The following is a 22,019-nucleotide window of genomic DNA, read 5'->3' on the forward strand; positions in this document are numbered from 1 at the left end:
GATTGTATAGGATTTCCTGGAATGACGCGTGTTCTACTTCGGCAGCAAGGCATATTTGCAGTTTCTGCCCGAGAGCGCCCTCTGGCTTTCAGATGGAGAAGCGTTTACTACTGATCACAGAGCCGTACAACTCTGACAAGCTACGCATGAAATAAACGCAGCCTTTGCCAAATTGCGTGCGATAAATTTGCGATAAATCATGCAGCCCTAATTTAAATATTGAGCAAGAAATCTCATTGGCTGCAAGATCAGCAGAGGCCATTCAGCTTGTGCCATGCGATAATGATGTGATTGACAAAATTAGATATTTATAATGATTGTCACAATAATTTGTTTATTATATGCTTTATATTTTTAAACTTGTTCTGTGAAGGATTTTTGTGGAGTGAGGGGAACTCAAATATTTAAATGTTTATAGTGTTTAGAATTTGTTTTCTTTACCAGTATTTCACATAATTAATAAAATATGACATGTAATTATAAAATATGGCTTATCTGTGTTTTCTTTTTTTTCTCTCAACAATGTAGTTTTGACCAGGTGTGACTTGTATGCAATGAAATATGAAAATAGTCCTTTACAGTCTGCATACATTTAGCTTTTTCAGGCCATGGAAGTATATTGAGTGACTTTGTCTGTTTCTGTCTGTTGTTGTACTGTAATAATATGTGAGCTGCAGAGTCATAGAGTTTGCAAAGAGCATCAGCTGCACACTTAGGTTCGGCCACAGGGGAATTATGCTTCTGAGGAGAATACATTACTCTTGTAATGAGTTGATGTACTGTGACACCACAATCTGCCACCCTTTAAACTTTCACCATGTTGGTCAGAGACCAACTGCACTTTTAGGGGCAGTTGTCCTTTGTCCTAGTCCTTCGAGACTGGAGAGTAAAGACAAGCAAACTATAGGAAGATATTTGTTGATATTTTCCGTTCTCATACCTGCTCTGCCATCACTCAGCTCGTTACTCTCCGTCTGACCACATCTGTTCAGAGACCAGCTCTAACAAATTTAATGAAGCACTGTGTGCTTGAACAAACACGCATTGACATCCAATGGTGAAACCAATTATGAATCGTAGGGCCGGTCTACAAGGATCAGAGGAGGCTAGTAATGAGGGATGTGTGGCCAAGCTAGACCTCTCTCATTTCGGGTCCCTCTCCATCTGTTATTTCCCCTGGGTCAATTATGGCCCCCTGTCACATGCTAATGCGGTCCAACCCCCGACTGAGCCTTTTGATTGGCTGTTTGCCGGCCATTTGTCATCCTATTACCGGCTTGTGGTGGGCCTGTACCTCTCTTGCTCTCTACCTCTGCTGGCCTTGAGTGGTTCAGAGCGCGGGGAGAATGGAATCTATTCAAGCTCACATCCACTCCGCTTTTTCATTACCGATGACACGCTAGTGTGTCTGGTTGAATTGGCCTAAATTCTACTCCTTTCTCTCCAGTAGCTCTTTCAGTTAGACTATTATTCCTTTGTATGTTTTTTTTTTATGTGTGTGTGTGTGTACGTGCACAGTATTGTATTATAGGATCCTAATAGTCCCTATAGAGTCTCTTAAAGCTGTTACGGTACATGATAACCACGAGTTCCCATTGTGAATGTTAACCTTCACTGGGAAAAGAAGTGGCTCACACTAGCAAGTAGCAACACATATGGCACAAAAAACAAAACAACAAAAATCATTTATAATGTTGCTAAATATTTCTATTTCAAATACATACTGTTCTATTCATCAAATAACCCTAAAAAAAATACAGTTTCCATAAAACTCTTAAGCGGCACAACTGTTTTCAACATCGATAATAATAAGAAATCATTCTCGAGCATCAAATCTTGGCTAAATAAAAGCCATTTACTTTTATTACTTATCTCATTCAGAGACGCTTCAAGTTTTTGCTTGCTAGCATTGAGCGCAAACATTCGCAGGCATCATTAAAAACTGCTGTACACGAAATTTTGCAAAATCACAAGTCATGTATCTGTGGTGACCTATGTAAAATGCCGTTTAGAACTTAGATATGTGGATTTTATGTAGACAGTTTGTTTGAGGTATAAAGCATTTGGAAATCGTTTTACTATATGATTTGAAAACTGAATCTTCAGACTTGAAAATCTCTCATTGAAGTAATGTATTTCAAGTGCTTAAAGCAGCCCATTTTTCAACTTTTTTATATTAGCCATTTATAGATCTGAGTAGATTATCCACAACTCAGGTATTAGGTACAAAACCTGCTACAGGCTCTACTTAACTATGAGAGCTCTTGAGCTGACAAAAATGAAAGCTTATAACAGTTTTAATCAGGTGTGTGGTTAAATGCTCTATACAAATGTGGATTGTTCTCCAGTAGGTCAAGTGTAAGCCATAGAGGAGATACACAGAGAGACTAAAGCACTTCAACAGTTGCAGGACTCAATCAGCTCTATATAAATCTCTCATTTAGTGTAATTCTGGGATTGATGACAGAGAGCGATAGGTCCTGTGGAGAATGATCCATACGAGTACTGCGTTATTGTGTTAATCTGTTGCCATGAATGAATTCCTATGGCAGTGGAAAGTGTTGGGTAATAACTGCATAGATGTTTTAAATGATTATTTTAGGGGTTCATGCGCATAGCGCTGAAAGGCAGACAAAACCGCAAGTCGTAGAGACTTGAAACTTTGAGGGCTGGTAGTACTCACACCGTCTACAACGTCACCAAGGCTCACCCCGATCGTCCTGACTGGGGCGCTACAGTGGTCAAAATAACGAAATGGCTAATAACTCCTGAACTGTTAGGCCTAGTGTCTCAATTGTCTTATATCGTTGGAATCCTTGACTCAAGCCGGACAAGATGGACATGCCTCGATTTCGCTCATCGTTTTGGCAAAATTTTCGGGTATTTTGGATTATTTTTGAAAATTAGTCTTGCAAACTAGTCTTAGGTTTTTGACCCGATCGGAACCAAACCAGTGCAGCGAGATTCTCTGGAGTCTGATTGTAACTGATAGTTATAAAAAAAAAAAAATAAAAAAATAATCCAATTCACAATCCCTAAGGGCCACCAAAACGTTGGAAGTGGGTGGAGCCATTTTACTAAAATGGCTATAACTTGTGAACGGAATGAGATATTTTCACCAAACTCACCACACCTATGTAAGAGCTCATTCTGTGGTCGTGTGAAAAAGGACACAGCAACTGGCCACTTGGTGTCGCTATAATAGGAAAAAAACAAAGTTCTGGCATGAAACTCTAATGGGCAGGCTAATAAGTCCTTAACTCAACCTGCTAATAACCACATCATTATCTATAGGTCACAGATGATTGGTTCCTGCTGTATTAGTAGCCAATGAGTTGCGTGCTTAATCTTTAAATACATGAGTTAGCATTTGCAGCCCAGCATGCTTCAGAAACCCTCCACCTTCCCCAGCTCCACCTGTATAGATCTGCTACGGTAATTCATGTACGCTATATTTTATAGCATCAGCATGTCTTGTTCACAGCAGCGTGTTGTGTATGTATTGGCAGTAGCAAGTCCCGTACTTGCTCTGCAGCAGCAGCATAGCAGATCTATTCCGCCAAGACCAAACATATCTACATTGTCATATCCATTACCATACCAGACACTCCGAGAGTTGTCATGACAGAACTACTTCACTGTTAGTCTGATCGACTTGAAAATTGTCTGTCTATGAGGACATTGTCGCATCTCGAAAAACATGTCCGCTGTAGGTCACTGAAGTTTGAGCAGCTTTCAGATAACATTAACGGAGGCCGATCAGAACAAAACTCGGCGGGCCTGTTTGACTCACGGCCCTAGTGGTCTGTGAGAAATTCGAAAGAAATCGGCCTCCGGGGGGCGCCTTCACGTTTTTCATGTGTATCACATGATTTTTCACGCACACTCATGATATTCGTACCACATGGTAGAACTCCTTATTCTGAGCAACTTTGCCTCCAGGACCGCCGCTGTCCATCAAATCGTTTGTTAAATATTGGCGACTGTTTCTAAAACCAACTTTGGAGAGCTAGTCCTAGATTTTTGGCTCAACCTTGATAACTGTTAAAAAGCTTTAAAAGACATTTCCTATGTTAAATTGCCTGTATTGGTTGTAAATGTTTTTTTTTTTTTTTTATTAAAGCTATTTTTATTTATTATTTATTTTTTTTGTCGTTGTCATTTTGTTTTTTGCATTGGCCCTTATGTACATCAAGATTATGCCTGAATCAACCAATCTGTAATGTCAAAACTGCTTAAAGTTACATACAACTTTCTAAATAATATGGCCTTCTGTGATACATTTACATTTGCATTGATTGATGTTTGTCTCTCTTTCTGTCTTTTTCAACACTGCAGGGTGAAGTTAAAAGATGGAGTGGCGTTCCTTGGTGCCCGACCCAGTAACCCCACGCTCTGGATGGTTAGTCAAGATGTCAGAACAGAAGGTCACAGGGTTGTGACCCTGCATTGTCGCCGCAAGGAGTCCAGCTATGGACAAAGGTCAGTTACCATAAGCTAGCTCAACCTCAGGGTGCTCTGGTAATTTACTTACTGTATGCAGTGGTCTATAAATTATAGACCAGCATTCTCTATGAGTGCTTTGTAAAGTGTTGTTGGTCTGTATGCTCATTGGCATTAAAAAAATATATATATTTCACTGCAGACACAGCAGGACCTTTGTGATGTTATGCGGTCATATACAGCCTCCCTAAAAATTTATTAGGACACTGTGCTTAAAATGTAGGAAGGGTCTTTCTTCAAATAAGGCAACAAAAAAAAAAAAAAAAAAAAAAAACACACTTTTCACACTCTCACTAGTTTATTTACTATTAAACAATTGCTAACTTTTGGAGAAAAAAACAAATATTAGACCAAAATCAAAGGGCAGCCACAGTTTGTTAAAAATTTATACAAATAATTTGTATGCAATAAATATTGAAATGGTTTACGTTTATTTCACAGTTTGTTTGATCATCATAGTTAATAATTCATATTTTTATAATGAATTTTCATATTTTAAGATTGAAAGTCTGGCTCTAGGACAAGGGTAAAACAATAATAATAATGAATAAAATAATAAAAATCAACTACTGGGAAGTAAAAGTGTCCAAAATTGGAGAAACACAGATGATCTTTCATTACAGAGCACAATAATGGCCTTTATTTTTAATGGACTTCACACATCTTCCAAAATGACCTGGAGCTTCATTGAAAAGTGAAGTTAGTTCTGAGCATTTGTTGACAGATGCCTTTTGGTTTAATGTTTTGCATGTTTGATGTTTTACATCTTTGATTTAAGTTTTCAAAAGTGTCCAAATACTTTTTTTGGGTCACTGTACATGTTTAATGTGTTTAAATAAAGATTTTCCTCAACTCATCAAATAGTAATATTGGGATTAGGATAACTGGACATCAACAGAAATATTAAAGGAAGGATTTTAATTCCATGTGACGGATTTAAGAGTGTGCTTTGGAACATACTTTACTTTGAAGTAGTTAAAAGCTGAACAGAAATATATCCAGTGGATAATTAAAGCCGAAGTGCTTCATTTACATTCTGTTAGTGTGACCAAGCGGAAATGAAAAAATAATGACTGTTTTCATATAGGTTTCTCCAATAGGAAAAGGACAGAGTATTGTAACATTAAAAAATAATACTCTTTAGCTTTAAACATCACTCTTTTTTTCTTCTTCTTCTTTTTTGGTATCATTTGCTTTTTAAGCTAAACTTAAATAATGGCTTTTCAGCCATGCTACGCCTGCCTGTGTATATTAATCTTGCCCGATAGGAACTAGTTTACAATGCATCTCCCTTTTTCCTTCCTATTACAATATTGAATCAGTAATCCAAGGGGGTCTTCGTCCAAAAGTTGATTTATCCATTTACAGATCTTATTTGCATGCTTAAATTAATCTGGAAAATAGGAAACCATGTTGATTGATGCGGAAGAAAAAAAAACACACTGGTCGTAATTAAGTGTGGATTTGCAGTCTTTGTGTGTCATCATGCTCTTAATCGCATTTCTCCACAGATCTGGAAATAGTGTTAATGAACTGGGCTCTGTACTGACAGGTGTAATTTTCCGCATTAAATGCAGTTTGGTGGAAGTCTATAAACTTGAAAGATTAAGCCCAGCATTATCATGAAGCTCAGCTTGGCATTGCAGAAATAAAATGCCCTAGTAAACAGGCCTTTTGCATTGCAGTATGCACCTTGTATGCATCAGAAATTAATATACGATATGCATGTATGTATGCATGTTCTAAAGTTTGGGTCAGTAAGATTTTCTTTTTTTCTTTTGATGCACGGAACGAGCTGTTGTTGCTGTTGAATTTAGTGTCATAAATGACTGTTGTGACAGTCTAAAATTCTCCTTCCTCTCATTGTCTGTGAAGTGCTGCTGCACAGTGGTGTCCTGCTTTGGACCCTCATCCACAGAGGCCTTGTTTTGGGCGAGGGAAAGGGCGTTTATAAAGCTTGATAAACATAAGCAGCACGACACAAAGCTTCTTGTGCTCGTCGTCTTCTAATTAGGACCTGAAATAGATACATATTAAGTCTGCTTTTTAAAAGAAAGAAAAAAGTTAAGGTATAGGAAGATGGTTAATATGCGGCAACAGCTGGAAACTAAGTGGGAAGTATATTCATGCAGTGTGCGCATGTCAAAAGATCAATTCTGATTTGAAACTTCATGAAAACAGAGATCTCTTTATTTAGAGTTAATGTAAACACTATGTTCGGCCTAATCAGGCAAAATGATTACAGCTAGAATTAGTGACATAAATTTCAAAGTTTTTTTGTCCTCTCACACTTCTCTGTAAGCTATTTAGAGGTTGAATTAAAGGTGCCCTAGATTCAAAAATTGAATTTACCTGGGCAGAGTTGAATAACAAGAGTTCAGTACATGGAAAAGACATACATTGAGTTTCAAACTCCATTGCTTTCTCTTTCTTGTACATGTAATGTAAACATGCAACATGTAAATCTAATTTGTTTAAAAGACTTCCGGAAAACACGCGGATCTCAACATAACACCGACTGTTAAGTAACAGTCGGGGTGTACGCCCCCAATATTTGCATATGCCAGCCCATGTTCCCAACATTATGAAAGGCATTAGACAAGGGCAGGCAGTAACGTCTGGATCTGCACAGGTGAATCAACAGACTAGGTAAGCAAGAACAACAGCGAAAATGCCAGATGGAGCAATAAAAACTGACATGATCCATGATAGCATGATATTTTTTGTGATATTTGTAAATTGTCTATCTAAATGTTTCATTAGCATGTTGCTAATGTACTGTTAAATGAGGTTAAAGTTACCATCGTTTCTTACTGAATTCGCGGAGACAAGAGCCGTCGCTATTTTAATTTTTAAACACTTGCAGTCTGTATAATTCAGAAACACAACTTCATTCTTTATAAATCTCTCCAACAGTGTAGCATTAGCCATTAGTCACGGAGCACAGCCTCAAACTCATAAAGAATCAAATATACACATCAAAATAAATACTTTACTCAACTAATTCGAAGAATGCATGCAGCATGCATGACGGACATCTTGTAAAGATCCATTTGAGGGTTATATTAGCTGTGTGATTAACTTTGTAAATGTGCTGTAATATAATTGAGAGCTTGTGTGGCAGGGAGCACACGAATTAAAGGGGCGGCGCGCTGAAAAAATCAGTGCATAGTTAATGATGCCCCAAAATAGGCAGTTAAAAAAATTTATTAAAAAAAATCTATGGGGTATTTTGAGCTGAAACTTCACAGTCACATTCAGGGGACACCTTAGACTTATATTACATCTTGTGAAAAAGCATTCTTGGGCACCTTTAAAGTAAATGGCTGAACTTAAATAGAAAGCTATTTTTGAACAAAACCAGCAACACTTGTGGCGTGGAGGGATCAGAAATGAACAAAAAATAGAGCTAAAAGATCAAAACTTTATTTTGCCAACGTGTTTCGGCACACAGGCCTTCGTCAGGGCTAAAAGTTTACAGGTGTGTGTGGAGGTTCCTTTAAGTGCAAACAGAGACAAAATTCAAACTTACAATGAACCAATGAAAAAAAATGCATATAATAACATCCACCAATCACAAAACTTATAGTAAATAATCATGCATCAACAAATGGTTTCCTTGCATTGAACACTACTTAAAAAGGACTTAGTATAGATTATTTTTAATATATGCAAATAACACCAATCGCATATATAGTTTTGGTGAACATATACAATATATACCCCTATTACATATACATAAAATTACATATATATCATCCACCAGTCACAAAACTTAGCTTTTTCTTCATTTACTATAAGTTTTGTGACTGGTGGATGATATATATGTAATTTTATGTATATGTAATAGGGGTATATATTGTATATGTTCACCAAAACTATATATGCGATTGGTGTTATTTGTTATCTACATATTATGTAGATAACAACAATCACAAATAGTTTTAGTGAGCATATACAGTATATACCCTTAAAATAAAACATTTAAAGTATTACGTTTAAGTATAAAACATTTCTATAAAAATTCTTTTAAGACAAATTCCTCATTAATCCCAGTAGGAAACAGACTTTTTAATTAAAAAATCCAAAAAGCCTCCCTTCTTTTTCTAATTAAGTCAATGTTACCTCCTCTTAGTGGAATTTTTATATGCTCAATACCAAAGAATAAAAAGGAGGACATAGGATGATTACATTCTTTAAAATGTTTTGCTACTGGTTTTACTGGAACTTAAATAGAGACACAACAAACTCAGGCCATGCACTGAAAAAAGGTTAAGGCATCTTAATTATTAAAATATGCCATCCAGTAATTTATAAAAATGTGGTATTGTGCATCACACCTTATTATGGTAATCTTAAAAACATGTCATTTATTTACACCATTTTAATCCAAATGTGTGACTTTCTTTCTTCCATGTAAAGAATATGCTGGCAGCTCGTTTACATATAAACTTTAAATATAACTATTTTTACTTTTATGGTGCTGCTTCTATCATTTCGGAGTTTGACAGCCCCAGTCATCATTCACTTTTTATATGGAAAATAGCAGCCAATATATTCTCTGCAAATTCTCCTTTTGTGTTCCACAGAAGAAAAAAAAAGAAAGAAAGAAAGTCATACTGGTTTGGAACAACATGAGGGTGAGTAAATTATAGCAAAAAGATTTCCTTAATGTAAGATTATCAAATTAGAAAATTGTTGCTTGTACAAACTATGTAGTATCCGTAAAACAAATTAACTTTTTCTTCACGTTTTTGCATATAAAGTCACAAGATTTCAAGTAGCTGTTAAACATGCTTAATCAATTCTTTGATGCCAAAGTCTAATCAATCCAGAAAAAGCTGAAAGTAAAAATCACAAGGACAAAAAGAAATTTGCTTTCTCTTAATCTGATATTGTGGAATTGAATGGAATATTAACCGAGTTACCCAGCTGCCTTTGTAATAGGGAGTCCCTAGTCATGTCACATGACAAATTTCTGTTTAATCCAGTCTGGCATTGATCTAAGACCAAGAGTTTAGGACTAAATAAAGCATGTTAGCTTTAATCTAGGTCTTTGGGGACGTCCAGAGCTCTAATCTCTCCAGCTGGCGCAGGCACTTCTTAAAGACAAAGGAAGCACCACTGAGCTTACTGTGTATGATCCATTTCCCTCCTTCATCTGGCTCCTTTTTCACTTTCCCTCATTGCTTGAGCTTTTTCTCTCTATCTACGTCTTGTTTTTTTCCTTTCTACTATTATATTCTCTTTTAAATTCCAGCACATTTTGTAGACATCCAGGGGTGAATTTACTAAACAGTTGCTTCACCTGTGTTTTATTCATTAACCACCCACAATGCAGTTTAACCAGGCACTTTCTGCATCAGTATGATACTGTACTGTACCTATTAAAATGAAATCATTTTCTTTTTAGCGCAAACCCATTTAAAAGAGATTTTCTTTAGATCATGGCAGCAGTAATCAGTCACTTTGGACATTTTTTGCCATATAAAGCTGTATGTATCATATTTGATGCATGGCTCAAAACATTATTAACACGATCAATATTTTGTATACAATCTTATATACATCTTATACTTGTGGTGTCTTTGTTGTAAGGTATACATTCAAAATGATCATCAAATAATTTGATAAATTAAATTAATTATTGAATATTTTATCAAGATATATTAAGTGCTAATTATTATTTGTATTTTTAAGCCTGCTCTGGCATAAAAAGATTTCGACAATAATAATGTTTTTGCTTCTTTAATTTTGTTGATATAAAATAAAATATTTATAGTATTTTTCATGTGATTATATTACATATACTACCATTCAAATGTTTGGAGGTTATTTATTTATATATTTATTTTAATGTTTTGAAAGAAGTCTCTTATACTCAGCAAGGCTTTTATTTGGTCAGAAATACAGTAAAACCATTTAAAAGTAAAACAACAGTCTTCAGTGTCACATGATCCTTCAGAAATCATTCTAAAATGATGATTTGCTCCAATAAAATATTCTTGTAATTATCAAAAACAGTTACATTTTTTTTGTTTGTTTGTTTGTTAATATTTTTGTGGAAACTGTGATACAATTCTTTTCAAGATTCTTTGAATAGAGTTGAAGCGTTTATTTTGAAATAGGAGTCTGTTGTAACATTATAAATATCATTGTTGTCGCTTTTGATCTTGCTGAATCCGTTGTATTTCCACAATGCTTATACATATAATATATAATGCAAAATGCATATAACAGTCCAGTGAATGCAGTGAAAAATGTATTTTAGTGTTTTAGATGTTATGATAGCACTTTAGTTTAGGGTCCAATTCTCACTGTTAACTAGTTGCGTATCAGCATGCATATTACTAGGATATTGGCTGTTTATTAGTACTTATAAAGCACATATTAATGTCTAATGTCTAATCCTACCCAATACCTAAACTTAACAACAATCTAACTTTTAATATGCAGTAATTATGAGTTTATTGTGGCAAAAGTCATAGTTGGTGAGTAGTTAATAGTGAGATTTGGACTCTAATCTAAAGTGTAACCGATCTTATATTTAGTAAATTACCATAAAAGCCTGATGTATAAAGATGAAAATTAACCTAAGACTCCAGATCGACTCACAAAATTGGGAATAACAGTGTGCAAATTGCATTTTGCACAGTTTTTGTGATCACGTTTGTGTAATTTTCTTTAGCGAACCAGGTGCTAAAACAGCACAGCACGTCCAAGTAAATTACGCTATCAGCAGAGACAATTTTTTGTGAATTCCCCCTGTCATTCTCTCGTTCCGTTTTCTCACTTCTCTCTCATCTCTTCTGTTTCTCATTACTCCAGTGTTGGATCGGTTTCCATCACCATGCCACAGCTGTCATCCAGTTTCTGCTTTCTTCAATATTCTCTTGCATTTTTCATTCTCTTCATCACTGATGGAGGGACAAGGTCCTGGTTTGGATGGACGACGGGGCAGGTTGATCCACTCCAGTTCGCTCCTCTTTCCTTTATTACATTCTCCTGTTCTTTTCTCTGTGGGGGAAATTTGATTAGGTGTGCTATTACCTTCAGTGGGCACCTTTCACCCTGCCATTTATGAAAGGTGTTACTGGAGAATACTGACAGACGGAGACAGAAAGAGAGAGAGAAATACTGGGAAGAAATGAGATTGCATCATGTATACATAGACAAAAAGAATGGATGACATCAAGAAAAGGAAGAGAGAAGGGAAGCAGGATGTGGTTGTGTGTTTGTGTACAGTCAGCATCTTTTGCTGCTGTACAGGGTGTAGTGTGCCGTGTACGTTTGTTGAATCTGTCTCTTGCATGGCAGCTTTTGTTTGTGTGAAGAAGGTCAGAGCATTATTGAGTTTTGAACAAGAGTTCACCGTCTCTTTTACTGCTGAAGATTGCCAGGGGCGTCTTGCAGACATGTGAAAGCTCACACATGCGTAGCATAGAAAGAGTTTCACTTTGGTGAATCAGAAGCAGCATGCATGTGTACCAAAGAAAGCTGGATTTACACAGACCTTTGAAGCTCGATGGCGAAGTTTGAGACGGTTTAAAAGTTCTTAAGGTAGAATAAGAATCGTGGGAAAAAAGACACGTGATGATCATAACAGTGGCCAAGTGCAAAAGCACAGTGACATTGAGGTTAGTTATTGAATATTAGTGTAGTTGTGTAATGGGTCGGGACCACCAGTGTGGACCTGTTAAAGGCAATTTTAATAAATATTATTATTATGGAATATATAATATATATATATATATATATATATATATACATATACAGTACAGTCCAAAAGTTTGGAACCACTAAGATTTTTAATGTTTTTAAAAGAAGTTTTGTCTGCTCACCAAGTCTACATTTATTTAATTAAAAATACAGTAAAAAACAGTAATATTGTGAAATATTATTACAATTTAAAATAACTGTGTACTATTTAAATATATTTGACAAAGTAATTTATTCCTGTGATGCAAAGCTGAATTTTCAGCATCGTTACTCCAGTCTTCAGTGTCACATGATCCTTCAGAAATCATTCTAATATGCTGATTTGCTGCTCAATAAACATTTATGATTATTTTCAATGTTGAAAACAGTTGTGTACTTTTTTTTTCAGGATTCCTTGATGAATAGAAAGTTCAAAAGAACAGCATTTATCTGAAATACAAAGCTTCTGTAGCATTATACACTACTGTTCAAAAGTTTGGGGTCAGTAAGAATTTTTATTTTTATTTTTTTGAAAAGAAATGAAAGAAATGAATACTTTTATTCAGCAAGGATGCATTAAATTAATCAAAAGTGGCAGTAAAGACATTTATAATGTTACAAAAGATTAGATTTCAGATAAACACTGTTATTTTGAACTTTCTATTCATCAAATAATCCTGAAAAAAAATATTGTACACAAATATTTTGTACAATTGTACACATTAAATGTTTCTTGAGCAGCAGATCAGCATATTAGAATGATTTCTGAAGGATCATGTGACACTGAAGACTGGAGTAATGATGCTGAAAATTCAGCTTTGCATCACAGGAATAAATTACTTTGTGAAATATATTCAAATAGAAAACAGTTATTTTAAATTGTAATAATATTTCACAATATTACTGTTTTTTACTGTATTTTTAATTAAATAAATGTAGCCTTGGTGAGCAGACGAAACTTCTTTTAAAAACATTAAAAATCTTAGTGGTTCCAAACTTTTGGACTGTACTGTGTGTATATATATATATATATATATATATATATATATATATATATATATATATATATATATATATATATATATATATATATATATATATAATATAATATTTTAAATGAGTTATCTCTGTACTTTTTAAAAATATATGTCCCTTGGTAGTCATTAATCTTTAATTCTCATTCGAGAATCTGTTTCACTTGAATATATGTCACAATAGGAAAGAAAAAAAATTTCCGGTTCATACAGCCTTTAGAATTCGTCTGGGTGATATGGGACGAAAAATATGATCACAATATTTATTCCCATATTGATCGATATTGATATTTATCACCGTTTATAAATTGATAATGCTGACAACCTATAGAATATAGTTTATTAACAAAAATAGAATAGCTTAACGTAAACTTTTAACTGTGCAAACATGTTTTTTCTTTCTTAACCAATATATATATATATATATATATATATATATATATATATATATATATATATAATATTTATTTATTTTATTTTATTGTTAGTATCTTGTTATTAAAATAGTGACAGCAATCATCTAAAATATTTGAAGAGGTACAACCTATACTGTAGGGCTGCAACTAACTATTATTTTGATAATCGATTAGTTGGCCGATTATTTCTTCGATTAATCGAATAATCAGATTAAAATCCCAATTTTCTTTTTTTTTTTTTATGTTATTGACAAAACACACTATTCCACATCCTGCCCAATGCTGTTCTTCAAACAAATGTGCCAACTGAATGATATGTAAATATATATAGTGAATATATCCCTACATAAAATTGAAGATAATAATAAAGAAAAACAAAAACTCGTGTTAACAGATAAGAGGAATGTTATGCAGGAACACACCTTTCCTCAGGACACAGTAACCTGTTACTGTCATTTCTTTATCCTGTAAATGTAAGAAACATCTTACATTTATATTACACAATGTTATCCCTTTACAGTTACCACTCTCATAAAATACTTGAATTACATGTTGACTTTTAAACCTAAATTTAATGTCCAACAACAGATATTTCAGCAAAATTAATATTTTTGCACTGAATATTAATTGTCTCCCTCTCTAATGCATCCCGTTTGTTTGACACGCGTGCGTACGCCGGCGCTCATTCGGTAAAGTTTGAAGTTTAACGCAGACAGTCAGGATGAGCTTGTGTGAAATACTTTTGTGAATTTGTAACACTTACAGATAAGGATATAACCGTAATTAAAGTTTTGCACTGAGGAAACATATCACACATTAAACAGCACACGCATCTGTCAAAGCACATCACAGAGCAAGCCATGTTAAACATTACGCTAATTCATTAGCTTGGAGTTTAAAATAAAGAATTCTTATTTTTTCCCGCAGCAGCTCATCCTGTTTTCTCTACTATTTTAGGTCCATTTTCCCCATTGAAATAAGTATTCAGTGCTGTAATTTCACGTGACTGGTGGAAGTTTTCCGTGCATGGTGGGCAGACAGGACTAATCGATAATGACATTCGTTGTCGATGATTTCCATTATTGATTTTATAGATCAGTTGTTGCAGCCTTACTATACTGTACAAAAAAGCCATACTATACTGTGCAAAATGTAAACATTGTAAACCAGTCATTATGCTACACAGATTAAAGGATTAGTTCACTTTCAAATAAAATTTTCCTGATAATTTACTCACCCCCATGTCATCCAAGATGTTCATGTCTTTCTTTCTTCAGTCAAAAAGAAATTAAGGTTTTTGATGAAAACATTCCAGGATTATTCTCCTTATAGTGGACTTCAATGGACCCCAAACGGTTGAAGGTCAAAATTACAGTTTCAGTGCAGCTTCAAAGGGCTTTAAACGATACCAGACGAGGAATAAGGGTCTTATCTAGAGAAACCATCTGTCATTTTCAAAAAAAAATTAAAAGTATATGCTTTATATAAACAAATGATCGCCTTCCAAGTGGTTCCGCCAAAACTGCACTTTCGTATTCTTCAAAAAGCTTACGCTGTATGTCCTACACCTCCCCTATTCAACTTATGGAGTGAATGCAGCGCCAGTTCCATTTTCCGTAAGTAGAATAGGGAAGGCGGTTTTGGCGGAACCACTTGGAAGGCGATCATTTGTTTATATAAAGCATATACTTTTACATTTTTTTTCGAAAATGACCGATCGTTTCACTAGATAAGACCCTTATTCCTCGTCTGGTATCGTTTAAAACGCTTTGAAGCTGCACTGAAACTGTAATTTTGACCTTCAACCATTTGGAGGCCATTGACGTCCACTGCAAGGAGAATAATCCTGGAACGTTTTCATCAAAAACCTTAATTTCTTTTCGACTGAAGAAAGAAGGACATGGACATCTTGGATGACATGGGGGTGAGTAAATTATCAGGAACATTTTATTTGAAAGTGAACTAATCCTTTAACATGGAACTACATTTTCGTGTTGTCGCTGGGTTGGTACCTTTTCAGGTGATGGAAAAGATTTGTTGCGGTAGACAGACATTTTCTTTTATGAGCGAACACAATGTTTCTTTGAGTAACACAAATGTTTGGTGAGATAATGTAAAAGCATTGACATAATTTTTCCTCCCATCTCAATTTTTCTTCTGTTATCATGTCCCTTTAGGGGTTCCATGAAGTTCTGTTAATTTTATAATTATTTATTCAATTAAATAACTATCATTATGTCTTTTTACTGGTGTGCTGAACAGTCACTTTTAGAATATAATTGCAGGTATTTTAAGGTAACATTAACACTAGTAATCAGTCCATGATTCACTCAAATGAACCTGCCACAGACAATGTCAAGTTCATCACTGATTTGAGGTTAATCAAGTGAAATGACTTAACGTTCCAAAGAATGCTCAATTATGTTCTGATTGGTTAAAAAGCATGGGCTGGTCACCTGACTGGCTTTGATTTTTTTTTTTTCAGAACACCTATTTTAGTAATATCATCTGTCCGAAGAAGGAGGAATCTATTCTTTAAAGGGCACCTATTATGCAAAATTCACTTTTACATGGTGTCTGACCATAAATGTGTGTTGGCAGTGTGTGAGCAAAACCACCCTAGAATGAGAAAAATCCACCCAGTGGTTTTTTTACAATCTCAATAATTCATAAGCACTGTCTCAGAACGCCCTGTTCTAAGATTGCTCTCACTGTGACGTAGAATTGCGCTAAGCCCCACCCACGTGGTTTGATTGACAATCTGGTTTTGGCATAGACCCCGACCTCGGTGATCTGTCAACCATCCTCCATTGTTTCAACGACAGCCGGTAATGTCTCCTAAGAAAGTGTTCTGTTGTGGGATGTAATAATGAATATAGTAGTTTTCACTTACTTCCGACATCAGAGCCACTGAAAACGCAGTGGATGGATTTTATTTACGAAGGAAAGGCGCCACTCAAAATTCCAAAATACGTTTATGTTTGCGCGAATCATTTTTTGACTGACTGTTTTGAGAACGAGGGTCAATTCAAAGCAGGTCTTGCTTCAAAGTTAATCCTCAAGTGTAGATCGTTGCCTACTGTTCGCGATCCAACGTCACCTCCAGAAGAAGTAAGTGTATTTAATGTTTTTTGAGCAAATAGTCATTTCAGTCGATGTCAGCCAATTCAATAACAAATGCGTCTAAAGTTGTTGTCGTCGTCGTAGAATGTCTGTGTATATAATTTAAACCTTGTTTGTATAGTGTGTATCCACACGTATATATATATTTTTTTAAAGATATTGTATTAAATACTGTGTATGTTTACTTAGCAAACGTTATCACAGTGTGTGTGTGTGTGTGTTGCACATCCATAATTGCAAAGGGGACGCGATTAAAACTCTATAAGTACATAAATGTATCAAATAACCATTCAGAGACGTCCTGCTCCATTCTCAATTGTGTTTCTTCTGCCGGAGTCTCTTCATCATCTGGGTCTGATTCCGGTTCAAACATGTACGGCTGAATGCCATACAAAACAGCGGGTCTCTCACTCTCAGCCATTCTGCTTCTACCAACTGTTTATTGCCATAGGTATGCAAGTTACGCCCTCATCCAAAGGCAGGGCGGGGATATGCAGCTCATTTATATTTAAGGTGGTACACACCAAAACAGCTCTTTTTAAAACAGGCCCCAAAAATGACATTTTCAAATGGTTATAATAAATTAACTGTGGGGTATTTTGTGCTGAAACTTCACAAATACATTCTGGGGACACCCAAGGCCAATATTACATCTTGTAAAAAGGGGCATAATAGGTGCCCTTTAACATTCCCATAATCTTAAATTGTGGTCTGTTATCTATCATCTATTATCTATCATTTACCTTCCTAACACACAAGACATAGCACTCAAGTAGTCTTGTGCACACAAATTACTCTTATGGTGCTTTTCTGTGCTTTGGGGAGCTTGATGGTCTACTGGATGCTTTTGTTGTATGGGGAAATAACATTTTCTGCATCTCCCTTTTTTACTAAGGGGAAAAAGTCATGTGGGAATGACATTTCATTTTTTGGGGGGTGAACTATCCTTTTGTGATTCTGTAATATCTCTCTAATCGACAAAGGACTCAAGACGCAATTGCTTCATGTAGATGCTTCCACATGGGAGTGTCTCTGTGAGGACATGACTACCGTGACAACATTCTGGGTCATTAAGACCTCTCCGAGTAATTTAATGCGCTTATGAGATAGCGGGTCCTTTTTTATTCATCTTTATATGTAAGAAAACTACAGGACGTCACTCAGGCATAAAATGTCAGGTCAACTATTTTACTCTGTGTCCTAGAGAGAAATTAATAAGATTGGGTGGAGACGTCTTGTGTCGTTAAGGCTCCCAGCTCCAATCGTTAAATGAAACTATTTTCATCAACTCACTCCGTTTCCTCATCTGTCTCCATTAGCTCTGTGAGGTTATTGTGCCGTAATGTTCAGATAATTCACCGTGGACGGTCGAAAGACACAGACCTGCGATGGTGTGCTGGCTTATTTCACAGCCACCAAACAGCGCCACAGGGGATGATTACAGCAATCACGCTGCATTACAGTCGAATGAAAAGAGCACACAGCCTGGGCATATAATGCATCCTCAGGACAAAGAGTCGAGTTGTTGTCGTCTTTGCCTGAAACGAAGAAGTCGTGTTGTTCGTGATCAAGATTATGAGATAAGTTCCCAGTCATGATTAGCACAAAACTGTGGTATTTTCAGTCTTTTTCATTTAGGATGATTATTCGATTGGGGGTGGGGTATTCAGACCCCCTTAAATTTTCACTCTTTGTTATATTGCAGCCATTTGCCATCAACCATTTGCTATCATTTAAGTTCATTTTTTTCCTCATTAATGTACACACAGCACCCCATATTGACAGAAAAACACAGAATTGTTGACATTTTTGCAGATTTATTAATAAAGAAAAACTGAAATATCACATGGTCCTAAGTTTTCAGACCCTTTGCTCAGTATTTAGTAGAAGCACCCTTTTGATCTAATACAGCCATGAGTCTTTTTGTGAAAGATGCAACAAGTTTTTCACACCTGGATTTGGGGATCCTCTGCCATTCCTCCTTGTAGATCCTCTCCAGTTCTGTCAGGTTGGATGGTAAACGTTGGTGGACAGCCATTTTTAGGTCTCTCCAGAGATGCTCAATTGGGTTTAAGTCAGGGCTCTGGCTGAGTTGTTGTGAAGCCACTCCTTCGTTATTTTAGCTGTGTGCTTAGGGTCATTGTCTTGTTGAACCTTCGGCCCAGTCTGAGGTCCTGAGCACTCTGGAGAAGGTTTTCGTCCAGGATATCCCTGTACTTGGCCGCATTCATCTTTCCCTCGATTGAAACCAGTCGTCCTGTCCCTGCAGCTGAAAAACACCCCCACAGCATGATGCTGCCACCACCATGCTTCACTGTTGGGACTGTATTAGACAGGTGATGAGCAGTGCCTGGTTTTCTCCACACATACCACTTAGAATTAAGGCCAACAAGTTCTATCTTGGTCTCATCAGACCAGAGAATCTTATTTCTCACCATCTTGGAGTCCTTCAGGTGTTTTTTAGCAAACTCCATGCAGGCTTTCGTGTGTCTTGCACTGAGGAGAGGCTTCCGTCGGGCCACTCTGCCATAAAGCCCCGACTGGTGGAGGGCTGCAGTGATTCGTTGACTTTCTACAACTTTCTCCCATCTCCCGACTGCATCTCTGGAGCTCAGCCACAGTGATCTTTGGGTTCTTCTTTACCTCTCTCACCAAGGCTCTTCTCCCCCGATAGCTCAGTTTGGCTGGACGGCCAGCTCTAGGAAGGGTTCTGGTCGTCCCAAACGTCTTCCATTTAGGGATTATGGAGGCCACTGTGCTCTTAGGAACCTTAAGTGCAGCAGAATTTTTTTTGTAACCTTGGCCAGATCTGTGCCTCGCCACAATTCTGTCTCTGAGCTCTTCAGGCAGTTCCTTTGACCTCATGATTCTCATTTGCTCTGACATGCACTGTGAGCTGTAAGGTCTTATATAGACAGGTGTGTGGCTTTCCTAATCAAGTCCAATCAGTATAATCAAACACAGCTGGTCTCAAATGAAGGTGTAGAACCATCTCAAGGATGATCAGAAGAAATGGACAGCACCTGAGTTAAATATATGAGTGTCACAGCAAAGGGTCTGAATACTTAGGACCATGTGATATTTCAGTTTTTCTTTTTTAATAAATCTGTCAATATGGGGTGCTGTGTGTACATTAATGAGGAAAAAAAATGAACTTAAATAATTTTAGCAAATGGCTGCAATATAACAAAGAGTGAAAAATTTAAGAGGGTCTGAATACTTTCCGGACCCACTGTATAAGAATTTAGTCTTAGGGGACCTTACTTGTGTATTAAAATGTACTGCATTACATTGCAGATACAGTAAAAAATACAGTAAAATGGTAATATTGTAAAATAATATTATAATTTTAAAAAAGTGTTTTCTATTTTAATATAATTTATTTCAGTAATGGCAAAGCTGAATTTCCAGCATCATTACTCCAGTCTTCAGTGTTTCATGGTCCTTCAGAAATCATTGCTGGTTTGCTGCTTAAGAAACATTTCTTTTTATTATCAACAGCTGAAAACAGTTGTGCTGCTTAATATTTTTGTGGTAACCGTGATACTTTCCTGATACTTTCTTTGGATGAATAGAAAATTAATTTAAAATCAATAAAGGGGACCTATTAGTTTTTCTTGCTGAATACATTTGGACAAAATCTCATGATATAATAGATGAAGCAGGATTTTTAAAACAGCATATTGGCTGCAACTAGACGGCGAATACCAGACTAAAGGCTGATTTATATGCTGTGTCGGACCTACGCGTTGTCTCTGCGCCGGTTTTCATTAATACTTCAGCGTTGTTTTTCGCATTGACGTGCAATTACAAATGCAGGGAGAGGTTCTAGCTGACCAATCACAGCGCTTGTGATCTGCATAGAATTGACATGATGTTACATATTTGGAGAGGTGCACGTCAGGCTACGGCGTAGGCTATGCATGCTACACAAAGCTTTCAACGTAACTACGGTGTAGTTTCGACACATGTATAAATCAGCCTTTAGACTCTTCTCTGCTCTTCAAATACACACACACACACACACACACACACACACACACACACACACACACACACACACACACACACACACACACACACACACACACACACACACACACACACACACACAAAAATTAGCCTTTATAGACATAGTGTTTCTTGAGTAAAGAAAATGCTGTACTCTTTCAAACATCAGTTCTTCCTTAACCTTTGGAATGCAAACAAGCAGAGATCTCCAAACTGCATCCAGCACTTCATTCACAAATGAGGCAGGTGGAGTTATGAGGTTTGACTGACAGTTTGAGGATCCAATGGAGTTACAAGCTTTAGTCACAAGCTCTTTTAAATCATTTTCATTGGTTAAATATTTGTAAAACCCACATACAGGCGTAAAGGATGACCAATAGCATTGATTAAAAAAAAAAAAAAAAAAAAAAAAAAAAAAGACTAAACATAGAGATATGAGGTTTCCGCCTGACACTGACGATATATTTTTAATTGTATATTATTTATTTTATTTTATTTATTTTTTGGCATTTAGTAATTTTTCATGGCACACGTGACAACCTGTCATGGCACACTAGTGGTTGGGAAACAGCCACCCTTTAATGATAAAAATCCACCCACTCCCTTTTTTTTAATCCCCATAAATCATAAGCAGTGTCTCAGAACAAACCGTTTGCAGATTCTGTACAAAGTGGCGTCACTTTGTACAGGCCCTGCCCACGACTGTTGATGGACACTGCCGTATTGGCATAGACCCCGCTCTGAGCAAGTTTATGAGCAGCATGTTTACTATTAGGCGGCTATTACTTTAAGGCCTGCATGCTAAAATACAGACACATATCAGATTTTCTCTCAACTGATTACTTTCACTTTAGACATAACCAACTATGTTTATGTAAACCTTGTGTGTATTTGACAGTATTAGTGCAATCAGACGTGAAAGATAAAGTCCACTATATTCAGGCGCTGTTTGACAGGCTTTTAGTGTGTGCGCCCGCTTTGGGTGTACTCGCTCAGAAAAAGCGCATGTCAGAATGAAATGAATGAAATGTTTAACCGGCAAGGCTTTGAAGCACATGCAAATAATGAACTTTTGTGATAGCGAATAAGTTTAGAGTCCCGTGAGTGTAACTCTACTGCTGCGTTAACGTGATGCAAATGTACGTCGTGTACGGTATTGCAACAGAGGCGGCAGAACGGCAACTGATAGAATAAGCGCTGTAAAAAGCTGTCGTTTTAATTTGCTCTTGTGGGC

The 22,019-nt window shown here is 36.3% G+C and overlaps 1 protein-coding gene across 1 annotated transcript in view; it reads left to right on the plus strand.

The window, feature by feature from the left end:
• si:dkeyp-14d3.1 (transmembrane protein 132C) overlaps window positions 1–22,019 on the plus strand; it is a 417,700-nt gene that overhangs the window by 224,018 nt on the left and 171,663 nt on the right. The window contains 1 exon segment of the mRNA XM_048210503.1: window positions 4,339–4,482. Within this exon segment, the coding sequence (XP_048066460.1) occupies window positions 4,339–4,482 (144 nt within the window).

Source organism: Megalobrama amblycephala, linkage group LG12 (assembly GCF_018812025.1).
Source record: "Megalobrama amblycephala isolate DHTTF-2021 linkage group LG12, ASM1881202v1, whole genome shotgun sequence".
Lineage (NCBI taxonomy): Eukaryota > Metazoa > Chordata > Actinopteri > Cypriniformes > Xenocyprididae > Megalobrama > Megalobrama amblycephala.